The 13,825-nt window shown below is 37.3% G+C and overlaps 2 protein-coding genes across 2 annotated transcripts in view; one reads left to right on the top strand and one right to left on the bottom strand.

Annotated features, from left to right (window-relative positions):
* The window catches only part of ARSK (arylsulfatase family member K), a 23,968-nt gene extending 23,698 nt beyond the window's left edge, over positions 1 to 270 (bottom strand). The window contains exon 1 of the mRNA XM_031058942.1: positions 16 to 270. Coding sequence (XP_030914802.1) covers positions 16 to 270 — 255 coding nt within the window. The remainder of the gene's footprint in view (positions 1 to 15) is intronic.
* Positions 271 to 1,046: 776 nt separating this feature from the next.
* TTC37 (tetratricopeptide repeat domain 37) overlaps positions 1,047 to 13,825 on the top strand; it is a 44,814-nt gene continuing 32,035 nt past the window's right edge. Inside the window, 9 exon segments of the mRNA XM_031058953.1 lie at positions 1,047 to 1,140; positions 1,682 to 1,825; positions 2,854 to 2,945; positions 3,560 to 3,635; positions 5,273 to 5,413; positions 7,418 to 7,516; positions 7,617 to 7,725; positions 9,523 to 9,663; positions 11,077 to 11,178. Coding sequence (XP_030914813.1) covers positions 1,051 to 1,140; positions 1,682 to 1,825; positions 2,854 to 2,945; positions 3,560 to 3,635; positions 5,273 to 5,413; positions 7,418 to 7,516; positions 7,617 to 7,725; positions 9,523 to 9,663; positions 11,077 to 11,178 — 994 coding nt within the window. The 5' untranslated portion in view covers positions 1,047 to 1,050.

Raw genomic sequence — 13,825 nt, 5'->3', positions numbered from 1 at the left:
TTCGCGGCTCCGGACCCCACCCGCAGGCCGGGCTGGATGGCCTCGGTCGGGGGCCGGGCGCCTCCCCGGTGCCCAGGTTTGCGCCGAAGGGTTTTGCCTGTTGGTGCTGTGCAGCTCAGGCTGGACAGTGCCCGCGGTGGGGGGCGTTTGTGACGGCCGAAGCATCTGTTCCCTCTTAGAAAGCAAATTTATCTCCAGGAGCTGCTGAGCAGTGCAAGTTCGACAGATTTCTTTATAGGTTCTGAGGGAATCCTTGAAATTCGATGTCATCCTATGTCCAACCATTCCTTTATTTTCGCTTTGCAGCTCCTAAAACGTTTTTTGTTCTTCAACTGGTTGCGTTTTTCATCTTTTTTGGGTCCTGGCAGCAGTAGTGTTGTTTCTCAATCTCATCCTGCCTCGGCAGCTTTGACTGTGGTGTTTCTAAAGTTCATTTTGGTGTACAACATACACCAAAACATTGCAAGATTGCTTTGCTGTGTTCTTAAATGCTTTTTCTTTTTTGATTCATGGCAGTAGTCAGAGGCAGAATCTGCTGTAGTTGTGCGTGAAGGGCGGGCCGCACCGGGGTGTGACAGATAGCCTCGGTGCTGCTGTAGAACGCACACAGAGAAAACCCTGATTCTTAGCAGCCTCTGGAATACATTTCTCGGGCCATAGGGTTCTTAAACACGGTTCACTGCGTAGTTTCTTTTTAGAGAGGATCTGCTATGTGTAGGGTGTTTTCTCCTGAGCCTAACTACGGGCTCTTAAACACCTCTTCCTTTAATTTATCTTAACCTGTACAAAAAGTTTCGTTCTTGGATAGCTACTTTGTATCATTTAACTCTTTGGAATAATGACTGAAACCTGCACTGGAGCTAAATGTGAGTAGTTTCAACCATGCCATCTTTTTCTTCAGTTTCTGGTACTGTATGCATTTTGGCATACTGCACTATATTTCTCTGTTTAAAATAACCCCTGTGTAATAAAAGTATAAACATTTTGTATGTGTCAGAATATCTATTTTTACAAGAACTGATGGTATGTCCTTTGTATTTAGCAGCCACGATGTCAAATAAGGAGGTGAAGGCAGCATTAAAGAGTGCTAGAGATGCAATAAGAAATAAACAGTACAAGGAGGCCTTAAAACACTGCAAGGTAATTAATTTTATATTTGGAAGGCAACTTTGGGGCTTTTTGCACATTTTGTTCTTTTTCCCATACCTCTACAGCTGTATAATTAATAGTGCAGAGTGTAGAGTACCATATTGATGTGATAATTGAGATGGATTTTCAGAATTAACTTGATTGATTATTTGTGTTAGTTTCCCACATGTAAACTTTTATTCGCTTTCCTTTTGAATTTACTTACATGTGGCGATAAGAGTGTTAAGTCTAGAATGGTAGAGATAAAAATCCATTTCTAATCCAGACGTTCTAGGAGTGCTTTAATTGCTGAGCTGCAGCACTAGCTCAACACTTCACATGCGAAGCATCCTCTGCTATAAGAAACTGAGGTTACTAATGTCAGCATCTTCCTTAAAATTACTTAACTCCTAATATTGCCATATAAAATAATCCAGCAAACTGTAGTGATAAAACTCAGTACATGGGTGTATAAGTTACATTTCTTTAATCATACTAATCTTTAATAATTTCTTTAATCTTTTTTTTTTTACTTAAAATTGTGTGGTTTTAGGCAGTCTTGAAGCAAGAAAAAAATAACTACCATGCTTGGGTATTCATTGGCCTGGCAGCTGCTGAGTTAGAGCAGCCTGATCAGGCCAAAGGAGCATACAAGAAGGCCATCGAACTTGAACCAAACCAGTTACTGGCATGGCAGGTATGTGAATATCCAACTTTTGTTTCCCTCAAAAGTATCACTATGGAATTAAATATAGGAACAAAGCAGAGTTGAGACTTGTATCTTGTTTTCTTGAGGCCCTTAAGTTCCACAGAACTTTGGAGTAGATGGGGTTCCTGTTAGTTGTGTGTCCAATGTAAAATGATGGTGAACTTTATTTTCAGTATATCTGAGTTTGTATTTCTTATGTAGACTACACAGCTGTGACACATGCAAGGGTGAGCACTAATTGAAACAAATTAGTAAATTTGTCCATGTAAAAATTTCTATGCTTGTAGCTCAAGATACACGTGGCAGTTATTCTCTTATGGATAGAAAATGTTTATCTCGTAATGTGTTTTTCCAGCTTTCAGCATCAAGTGGATTGTTAATGAATGTTGTTGTTACTTGAAATCAAAAGTGTACATTTAAAATAGCTGTGTGGTGTGTGCATTACAGCCTATTGCAATATAGGTTTACAACCTACAATTTTGTTACGTATTGATTCATGAAACATAAGGTTTCCTATTAAGTCTGTTGCTGATATCAACAGTCAATGTTCTTCTAAGATAATAAGGTTCTTAGTATTTTCAGTATAAATGCTATTTTAAAGTATAACTGTTGGGCCCTAATTTCAGTGTATGTTGAAATTTCCTCACTTTTGCATTTAGGTTCTGGCTTTCTTGATACAATATTTGGATGTATATATACGTTATTATATATTTTGCATATTACATATACATATATATGTGGTTATAAGACCTAGTGAAGTTGTATATTGTCTTTTGTGCAGACCAGATCAAGTAATAGATATAAGTTTCAAAAAATTGTTGTTATTAGTAAAGGAAGTGAAGAAAGCTTTTCACTTAATATGAGTAGATTGAGTGGGCTGTGCAGAATTCTGCACAGTGATTGACCTCATTGAAGGCAGTGGAATATTTTTTGTGTACAGATAGCATTCTCATAAAATATAAGCATTGTTATAAAATCTCACTTCCTTTGCTTTTTTTTGTTTTTGTTTTCTTAAGGGATTAGCAAATTTGTATGAGAAACCCAACCAAACAGATGTCAAAGGAGACTTAGCAGACGTTTACCAAAAACTCTTGGAACTTTATGAAAGGTAAAGCGTATTGAATGCTGTAAGTTCAGTCTTAAGATCTCTAGTTCTGTGAATGCCATTGGTGGTATAGACTTTGGGTTTTTAAAGCCTTCTGACCTCAGTAGTTCAGCCCTTTTGCTAAGGTTTTCTCTGCTTAGGTAAGTTTTCTCTTTCCTGTTCCTTTTGATAGAGTGAAGACTCTCTTAGCTTACCTGTAGTTGAGGCTAGTAGTTTAGTGAATTCCATGTTATCCTATTTCTGTCTAAGCTTGAAGCATTTAACTCTGATAAGTGATTGCCTGCATTAATAAGAAGGCTTATTTTTCACTGCTTTAAGATCACAGAATATGTGTCATGCAATTTGTAGAGGCACAGTTCTAAACAAATCTAGCTCAGCTGTCACTGTAGCTGACTGGAGTGCTTGGTTACTTTGAAAACTGATCCAAAAGTCCCTAAAAGTAATTTTTTTTTGTTCAGAGCAGCAATGAGTAAAACTTATAGGGCAATTTTTAGTATATAGTCTAAATATTAGTTTGACAATTGAATTTACTGAAAATTATTTGTCAGAATTTGAAAAGCGTTACACTGTTATATGAAAATCTTAGCTTGTTTTGGGGGGATTTTCTTTCTTTCTAGTGGTGACAAGCAGAAATGGTTTGATATATGTAACAAGCTTGTGGAACTATACCATCAAGAAAAGAAATATTTAGAGGTAGGTCAAGCACTTTCTTACTTCTAACAATTATTTTCCATTTGATCTAACTACTTTTCGTCAAGGAATCCCCATTCTTATGGGCCACAGACCACTTAAGACCTCCTTGTGAACCAAAACCAGGAGGAACTGATTTTAACTGTATTTTGTCTTTTCCACTGGGTGGGACTTAGATGCAATCCATTAAACTGACAGAACTGGCAAAGACTGTTAGTATTGAGAATGAAAGGGCAGAATATTATCTTTCTATTGTATTTCTAAAAGTCATAAGTGGTATCAAATGCAGTATGTGTGAGTCAGGTGTCCTTTGCCTGGCTTGGCCAGTGCTGGGTGTCCGATGAGCCTTTCACTGGTGGGGTGATCCCTTCCTAGGCTATTACTGAAGCTTCATTCTAGAGGATAAGGTGGGATATGTACACAACCTCAACTTGATTGCATATGTCTTCTGTACTGCATTCCCAACACAATGATAAGGACACAAAAAACCTCTTCAGAGCAACACAAGCTTTGTAGAAATCATTGTGACCCTAGTCAGTACCATGAGGTGGAGTTGTCAACAGTAATGTTTCCTGCAATCTCTGTAATATTGTTACAGAATGTCTATGCTGTTCACTTTGCTCTTTGAAAAAGCGGTTTTCTTACATGGTGGTGCATGATTGTATTCTATGTCATCTTCCCACCTCTCCTCCAGCAATGGAACATGGAAAATTTTACATAGCCTTCAGCCCCACGCTCTGTGCTATCAGTTAGCTCCAAAGCCTCATTGTATACCAGCTTCTTAAACTAAATTTAAAGCTGATAGTTTAGCATATGAAGGCGTACTTACTCTATATGGAACAAGAACCTGAAGATAGCCTTCAGGGTCCTGTTTTTTCTTTCCATTTTTGTTGACTTTTCCATACTGGAATTTCAGTGTGGACTGCTGCTTTTGTTCTCTTTCTGTTTGTAGTGACCTAGATATTTAGATCTACTTTTACTGTTGGTTTCCTTCAGGAACCAGAGTCAGAATTAATATACTCTTGATGTTCTCTAGCTTACTTACTGTACCTTGGAAGGTAGAGAGGTTCCACACAATGCTTTGGGACTTGATATTTGTTTAATCAGAAAGCAGGTAAATCTGGGTTATTGTAAATGTTGCTGTGTTGTCTACCTTAGAGTGATAGAGTTTGATACCAAAGGGGTAAGCCAAGAATGAGGAGTTCTACTGTGTTTGTGCACTTTTGGCAAAGAAACAGGGTGTGCAGAATCTGCTTCCCGAGCAAAAGGAAAATAAGGGGAGGTCATCTGGCTTAGGAATGCAGCTGCTGCCTAAACAAGACTATAAAAGACTGAACCAGGGGAGGGGTTTATGGTAGTAAGTGATTACAATATGTATTATTGTGACTGTGTATAAGTATTATTGATGACTGTGTATAAGCAACGCACTTGCGGAAGATCGGAATGCGCGCCAGGTGGAGCAGTCCTGCGTGTATCCCTTACCCAGTAAATTAAATAATGCCGATTTCTTAAAGCTGCATTGGTATTAAGGAGTTTATTTACACAGTTTTAAGTGAATTTTGGTGACAAGTTGACTACTTGTATCAGACTTTCAGCTCTTTAAAGAGTAATCAGCATGGGTCATTTGTTCCTTTTGACAGGTGGCTGAAACTTGGCAGAAACTAATAAGGATGAAACAGGAGGAAGGTGCAGAAAAGGCAGAGCTTTATCAGCTTTGGAAGAAGATGATCCACTTACTGAAAGACAGTACAAAGAACCAGGATAATAAGACTGGGCAGTTGGTAATGTTTCTCTCTCCTTATTCAGCTAGGTACATATATATGTCCAGTGCAACTAGTAATTGCAGCCTGTTTGTCTGAGTTGACTGTTCTCAATGTTCAGAGGTACTAAACTTCTGAGGAAAAGTGGGGCAATTTTACCTTCTGACAGAAACGGCAAATGTGCAGCAGCCTGAGGTGTAATGAGTCACCTAAGTTCTTCACAAATTGTTCTAGCATGGTTTATTCTACAGGGTGTAGTCCTTCACTAGCAGACTGCTCCAGAAGGGTCCTTTTCTTACTCTCACATATTGTCATTCCTCTCTCTGCCTAGTTACATTGTTGCACTGGTTTCTTCCCCTTCTTGAATCTGTTATCCCAGAGGCACTCCCAGCGTTGCTGATGCTCTTGACCTCAACCAGGCATGTCTATCTTGAAGCCAGCTGCATCAACTCTGTTGGACATGGGGAAGGTTTCCAACAGCTTCTCATAGAACCCACCCCACTTAGCCTCCCTCTAGCAAAGCTTTGCTACACAAAACCAATGCAGATGTTCTTCAAAACAGCAAACTTTCCCCTGCTTTCATCCAAGTAGGAAGAGATGGATTTGTGAGGTTTTTCCATTTCTTTGTACCTATTCTTTTTCCTAGATAGAAATATTTTGGTTCAAATTTTCTTTTCTCCTCTAGATATTAAGCTTTAACTTCTTAGGAAAGTGTCAAAGCTGATTGAAACCAAACACAATGATCATGAGTCCTGTGTTCTCTGTGGACAAAGTTAATTTTGTTTTATCTGATTTATCTGTTCTTGGGAGATGAACCTCCTTCAACATGAAAGGTGGAAATGTATCACCTCCAGTCCACTTGATAGCAGTGTTTCAGAAAGGAGAAAATACAAATTGAAGTTATTTCAGATAGCAGAAAATTTAATCTGGATCTGTACTTTTAAAAAAAGCAAAGGCTTTGACTTCAAGCTAGTGTAGAAAAGAGGTGCTGCAGGAAGCACTGCTTTTTTGGAAAGGAAAAATAATTTCAATTTTTTAAATGGCATAAGCCTCAGGAATAAGTTTCACAAGCAAATCTACAGCTTACTGCAGTTTCAAGTGAAGCACTTGAATCTGGAAGGCTGTGGACCTGAAGGCAACACACTTCAGTATTTCTCTAGTGACAAGCTGGGTACAACTTTGTTTAGCGTGCTTGTTTGTAAGCCTGCACTCTGGTGCCTGTGTTCCCCAAAGAGTCAAGAAAAAAGATTAGATAGACTTCTAGATTTCTAGACCAGAGTGGAGAGAGAAACTAGTTTACCTTATAGGATAGTAAACTAATTTCCTTCTTTGAATTGGGATTAGTTTTGAAGAACAATCTATGTTCTTAAAAATTTTACCTTCCTTGTACCATCTTATGTTTTGTGGCATCATATTATTCCTTCATCTTGTACTAGACAATTTAGATGCTTTAGATGCTGAGTGCTGCTTCATGATCAGAAACTTGCTTCATGTCTTTCTCTGTTCATAGCACTAGTGTATTAAGTAGGATCTAGGTAATAACATGTAACTACCCACTTTAATATGGAAGGGCTGGAAAGCATGTTATCTCCTCTAAGGAGCAGATAACTTTTGGGTTTTCCTAGTTAGGAGAAGACTGAGGGGTGCCCTCTATTGTCTGCAGCTTCCTGAGCAGAGGAAGTGGGAGGAGGAGGTGCTGAGCTATTCTTTCTGGCATCTAGTGATGGAATGTGTGGGATGGGTTCACAGGACTTGACATGTGGCATCATTTCTTTACCAAAAGGGTGGTCAAACATTGAAGCAGCCTTCCTAGAAGGTCAGTTGATGTCCCAGATCTATCAGCATTCAAGAGGCTTTTGGTCAATGCCCTTAATAACATGTTTTAGCTTTTGGTCAGATCTGAAGTGCTGAGGCATGTGGACTAGATGATTGTTGTATGTTCCTTCCAACTGAAATATTCTATTCTATGAAGATAACATTTCCCTAGAATAATTTTTTTTGCACTCCTGCTTTTTGTTATTTCAGCTTTTGACTGCATTCGAACATGCACTGCACTCTGCTGACACTGTTCCTGGTGAAGACCACCAAAATCTTTACAAAGACTTCATACAATGCTTGTCAAAAGTAAGGTTATGTTAAAGCATCTTTCTAGTAAGAAAATAGATCTGTTATTTCGCATCTGAGAACTCACATAAATAACTGTTTACTCTTTTTTCCTTTCTAGTTTCCTCATGAAGTCGCTAGATTGGAAAAGGCTTGTGATGATATGATGGCTTTGTACCCTACTATGACTTACCCTTTGGAAGTACTTTGCTTGCACTTTGTTCAGTCAGGTGAGTATGATGGATTTAGGCATTTCTGGGGCTTAAATTTTTTAAATAGTTTATTTTGTGACAAACTGTTTACAAGTGTTTACCTTTCACAAAGAGTGTACAAGTACTTTCTTTACTTCTGTGTTATGTTTCTGGAAATAAGTTTTTGGTCCTTGACTTGTCATTTTCTTGCCCTGTAATTGAAGTTACAGTGACTGTAAGTGACAAAAACCTGCTGTAAGGGAAGTCCAGCTCTTTGAATTTTCGAAGAAAAATGCCTCACTTGAAAGCAGCCTCTCTGGATAAATGAAGATTAGCTTCTTGACCTTTTAAGAAAAGTGAAAGGGTGTTAGCCAGTGCTCTGAGGTTCACGATGAACTATGCTGAGGTTATTTTTGACACAGATTCTCTTCCATCACAAAAAAAAAAAAACGCAAAAAAACCCACAGAAAAACCCCAGATGAACATTTGTGAAACTAAGTTAGAGAGTGTGCCTTGTGAGTAGGGAATAACAGATCTGTTTAGATATGTATTCTGAGTAGAAAAGGAGACCTTTTGAGGGGAAAAAGACAAAACCTGGTGTGTTCAGAAGTGCAGGGATCTGAAACTATGCATTACTATTTTTAGTCATTTACTGAACAACATTGCAATAGGGTTGGACACTTCCTCAAAATTTTCAAAGGTAATTATTGGATTTTAGCTTTTCATTCTGTTGTTTAAGGCATCAGAAATCGATTTTGTGTCTTTTTAAAGCAAGGAAACCAAGTCAGAAAAAAAATACCCCTCTAGGAATAACTTCCAGCTTAGGTAGAAAAAGAGTTTTTCCTGTTTTGGAGAAATGGAATATGATAACAAAATACAGCAAGTGTGAATTTTTCACTTTGTTTTGGAAGTATGAAGACAAATGAGGCCCAGACTCTCAATTTGTAAAGTGTTTGAAAATGCTTTACATTTTGGAGAAACGAGCAGAAACTAATTTTCAAAGGAAAAGGTTAGTGCAATTCTTGTACACTAGCACTGGCAATATCTCATCATCCTACAAGCTTCTTGGAGGGGGAAGGATGCTTTCTGTTTTAGAAAGGTTGTTTGTTTAGATCTGAGTCATGTGTTTTAATCCTTCATGTCCTCCCCTTCTCACAGGCTTGTTAATTTAGATGCATTGTAAAGTCACCTTTAGCAAATGCAGATGAAAGCAACTGTAATGCCACATGAATCAATAATTTCTTAGGGAAAATAATAGTTTGAAGATTGTTGCAACAAGTCACAAAGTTCTTGTAAATATTGCCAACTCTACAATCACAGCTAAACACAAGCACCAAAAGTTAGTGACATCAGTTAAAATTAAGCTAAAACATTAAATTATGTGGTTTTACAGCGAGGTAGTTTCAGCAAGCTTATCCCAGCAAATTAGTAGGTACACAATGTCTCTTTTGGAAGGAAATTATATTGATTTATTTGTGACAGATTTTGGCCTGTGGGCTTTCAGCTGAACTTATGTGAAAAGCATATTATTATTTAACATTATTTAATATTATTATATTAATTATTTATAAATAAAGGAAGTATACCTGGAGTAATTTAGCCAAAGTAGTTATTCAGGTTTCAGACTGTCAGTTTATTTTGTGCTCACAGTACTGAGTATTTAGGTTACTTCTTGGGTTTTGGTTTTTTTATGGGATGGAGGATAGTAAGTGTGTAGAGCCTTTGGAAAATCACTTTGAACTCAAAAGCATAGTGATCATTTACATAGATAAGGTAAGCTGTTGCAGTTATTTTTTAATCTAAAACCCTACAAAACGTGTCTTTTTCTGAAACCAGGTACTTTGTCAGAAAAAGGCCTGCACTGTTTCTCGAAACTTTTGGAGATGGATGCAAGCAGTGGTCCAGGCATCATTGGCTTTGGTATAAAATGCCTCAAAGAAAATAAATACAAGGAGGCTGTTAAAAGTCTTACTGAAGGTAAATGTGTAGTATGAGATGTGAATAGTGTATAACTTGAACACCAGATTATGTTGAAAGCTTAGGGAATCTTATAGTTGCGTAGTAGTTTGCAAATATTAAGATGAGCTAGATTTTAAAAGAATGCTGAACACTTTGTCTGACTGTGTTGAAATGCTTTAAATATCGCTTTAAGTATAGCATCTCTGAAGCCTTTCATTTGTGTTATAGTAAGTTCTGTAGTGTTTTAAGGTAAATCATTTTTAATCATACTGTTATTGGGGAAATAACTATATGAAACACTAACTGGAGCAATAGCAGTAAATGAAGGAATGTGAAATTTATGAAGTAAAATGTAATGCAACCTCTCTAGTAGAGTCACTGCTTTTCTCTGTCTGAACAAAGATGACTTTTCTCTGAAGTTACTTCATTCTAAGTTGGATAAAGACTCACACTGAGTATTTAGAGAGAAATATTGTAAGAGTTTTTTTCTTTTTTGTTGTTCTACAGTAACCATATTTGCTGAAGACTTGGCTTACTCATCTATAAATTAAGTTGCTTGTATTGAAATGGCAAAACTCTTTCTAAAATACTGATAAGTATACTAGTGGGAAAATGAGACTGCTCACCCTCACTTTGTGGTGGGTGAGGGTGGCAGCTAACAGTGGAAACTGGTAAATAATTGGGATGTAAGCATTCATGAGTCAGACTATGCTATGATGTTCTGCATCCATTCCTCTAGATTTAGAATAAGATTGTTTCTGAAATTGAATTTTGGAATATTCTACAGTGAAACAACATTTTGCCTAAAATATGAAATGAAAGTTTCATGTGCCTAAGAGCACATGAAGAGGAAAAGGTATTCCTTGGAAAACAAATTCTTTTGGCTTAAATGGCCATTGTATGTTTTGACAAAAGATAGTATTTTATTTTAATTAATATTAAGTTGTTTTTCTGTTTTTACTTTTACACATAGATTTTGCTTACAGCAGAGAGAACGCAAAGAGAAGGCTCTTGGTATAATGCATAAATGTAGAGAGTTTTTGAAAATCATGTCTCTTCCAATGAGCCATGTGTTTGCATCTTAGGTGTTGAGGCTTCCAGTGATTACTTAGTAGTTATACATCAGAAGACAGAAATTCAGTTTTATTAGTGAGTCTTAATTAAGGCAGATTCATCAGAAAGTTTTAGTCTATGTAATGTTATATGCAAAATTAAGCCTAACTTATATGCTTTCTGGTTTTTGCCTTGTTGCACGGAGGCTTCTGTGTCCAAAACAGTCTAAAATAAGACTCAGAAAAATTACAGCAAGTCTTAACTATCTGATTGATAATATGTTTTTGATGGCATTACATGGAAATCATGTATATACTTGCTACAGTGTATTTGCAACTCTAAGCAATTTTTAAAGTGTCTTTTTTAAACTCTTACTAGGTTTGCAGAAGACTAACCAGTGTCCAGCAGCATGGTATTATCTAGCAGAGGCACAGATGAAAATCCATGATCACAGGAACGCTGTCCTGTCCTGCAATCAAGGTAACTGCCTACTACTTTAAAGAGCAGTTGCAGTGCTGCACTGCTTTGTGTGGTCCAGGCAATGTGGCCTTATTATGGTAGGTCTGAGTTAGCAGTAGTTACAGTCTTTTGCTTTTTGCAGTCTCAAGCTTGTGCTGCCTCTCTTGGTTTATGAGAGCTGAAAAGCACCTTATGGTGCATAGTCTCAGGAACAGAGAAAATACTTGGCTAAATGGATCCAGAAAGCTGTCTGATGGTTAATATTTAGAAGGTTTAAGTGTTCTCCTGTGCTGCTTCTGCTGGTGGTTGACCAATGTTGGCAAGTGACAGATTGCTTGAAACCACAAGGTAGGTGTCTCAAATACTTAACCTGGTAGATAATCAATATGAAAAACAGATTTTTAATCAAATTAAGGTAAAATGCAGAAAGAATGCCTAGTACAGCTGCATCTAAAGAAACTCACTGAGTGTAAAACTTCATCTGTGCTAACTGGCAGTGAGGGCAGTTATTGCTATCTAGTGATGCATATCTCAACTGAGCAGGGCCACTCTCTGATAGTTATAAATGAAGGGGCAGCTTTAGTGGACTTCTTCTGTGGCAGAGAGAAATGCAGTGAAAAGTTTTTAAGAATGACTGGAAGAAGTAAAAGTAGCCAAACAGACCTGGCCAAACAATCATGGGAAATCAAGCGAAGGTAGTTGCTCGTGAGGGGAATTCAAAAGACCTATAAATTTAGGTGGAGGAAAAATGAAAACGGAATGAAATAGGTAAAAAAGAAATTTATTGGAGAAAGAATGAAAATGAGGAAATTGTTTTCCCATCTGTGCTCAGTATGGAAGATCTCAGGATAACTTCGTACCGTGACCCTTCTTTTCAGCAGATTGATCTAACAACTTGTCTATGATTACAGTGTTAATAGCAGCATGTGTAAAACAAGACAAAGAAACATAGCATTAAGGAACTATGAGATACCAGCTTAAGAATTGACAGAGGTGAAATGCTGAAGTTTTAAGGGGTTTCCATAATTGCTTGCTGAAACTGTCTTGGCACCCAGATACTTGGAAGTAGATGGCATGGCTCTGAATTTTAAAAAGGAAAGTTCAGGGAAAATACTGACAGGTGTGGTATATTTAGTGGTTGAAATAGTGTAAACTAAAACAATAGAATTAAAGAATTTATGTAGAAAAATGTTTTGGGGTAGACAGCATGGCCTTTTGAAAGTTGCTAATTTAGAACTCCTTCACGGAGCTTATTAGCTCATGAATAAAGGAGGTTTCCAGATGGTAATTGGTAAGATCCCTTACTTGACTGTTAGTAGCCTTGGGCTAAGAAGCAAAGCTGTAACTTTGAGTGTTGGGGTTTTTTTCTTCTAAGTTAAAAGGTGGAGCACAGTATAGTAAGTATGTATGTTTTCAGGCTGGAAGGAGGTATCCCTGACATTTTCCCTGATACCTTTTCTGTTTATAAATGCTGAGTAGTAGAATTATAGTTTGCTGCTATGCAAAGTAGACTGCAAAACTTTGAGGTGATTACCAGAGTGCATAACTGAGTGTTAAGACTATAGAATTTTATTCATTATTTTAAATGCAGATAGAGTTGTGGGGAAAAGTGTTCTCACAAAGCTACACTACACTCTCCTTGAAGAAAGGTGCAGAAGGTCCTCATTTGGTATGAAAAAATAGGACTGTTTCTTTCCCCTGCTGTGCTTTACAGGCAAGTCAAATATTAGCAATTTCAGAGAAAGGAATGGTTAGAGAAACATGCCATCAACACACAGTGGCATTAAGAACTTCAGCAGCACAATAAAATCTGTGTGTAGTTTTGGTAACTATCTACCCCATCTCAAAAAGAAAATAAGAGTAGAAGTTAATAGACTAGAAGTGAGGTTGGTCACATGGGCTAAAAAATGCAGCATATGAGAACAAATAAATAGCCTGTCAAGTCCTTTTCTAGCCTGGAAAGGAGATAATTTTGAACTCTGTGAAGATGCAAATGATGTGGAATATAAATAAAGATTGAGTGTTTTGTTTTCATAGGTGAGGTCTGACTAGTGCCAAATGCAACTAAAATGTCAAGCTCAGAGCAAACAAAACAAGTTTTGTTTTTCTATGCAAGAAGTTAAGTTCCTTGCTAAAAGATGCTGTTGATGCAGAAATTGCTCTTGAGTCCGAAACGTGTAGAAAGTCAGAGACAATTCTGGGGAAACATTGCTTTTTACTTGTCCTGTCTTAGTGACTGTACCAAATGAGACAACAGCTCATTGTACCTGAAAATAAATAAATACAATTAATTGAGTTACACAGGAAGTTCTTGCCTTTGGAGAATGGTGATGCTCAACAGAGATGCCTTCCATCTCTGACGTGAGATGATGTGTATTCAAAAAGTAATCAGAACTGTATGAAGGGTTACAAAGTAACTTTTTATAGGCATCAGGTAAATCCCGGTTCTCAGTAGTATTCTTTCATTTGAACACTGAAATGCAGAGCAGCTTGTCTGTTGAAAGGTCATTTTTTCTTTAGAGCTCTAATGAGCAAAATGATAGCACTTAATTTTTAAAGCCAGCAGCTAGAAAGCAATCAGTATACCTGCATCTTAGATGACCTCCTAGAATTGACTTAATTGTTAAACTTGAATGAATATAAATTTTACAGGACAATTTCTTATTTA

The sequence above is a fragment of the Geospiza fortis genome, unplaced genomic scaffold, assembly GCF_000277835.1.
Source record: "Geospiza fortis unplaced genomic scaffold, GeoFor_1.0 scaffold279, whole genome shotgun sequence".
Lineage (NCBI taxonomy): Eukaryota > Metazoa > Chordata > Aves > Passeriformes > Thraupidae > Geospiza > Geospiza fortis.
Note: the sequence above shows the minus strand (reverse complement) of the source record. Positions and strands in the feature narration are given on the sequence as shown.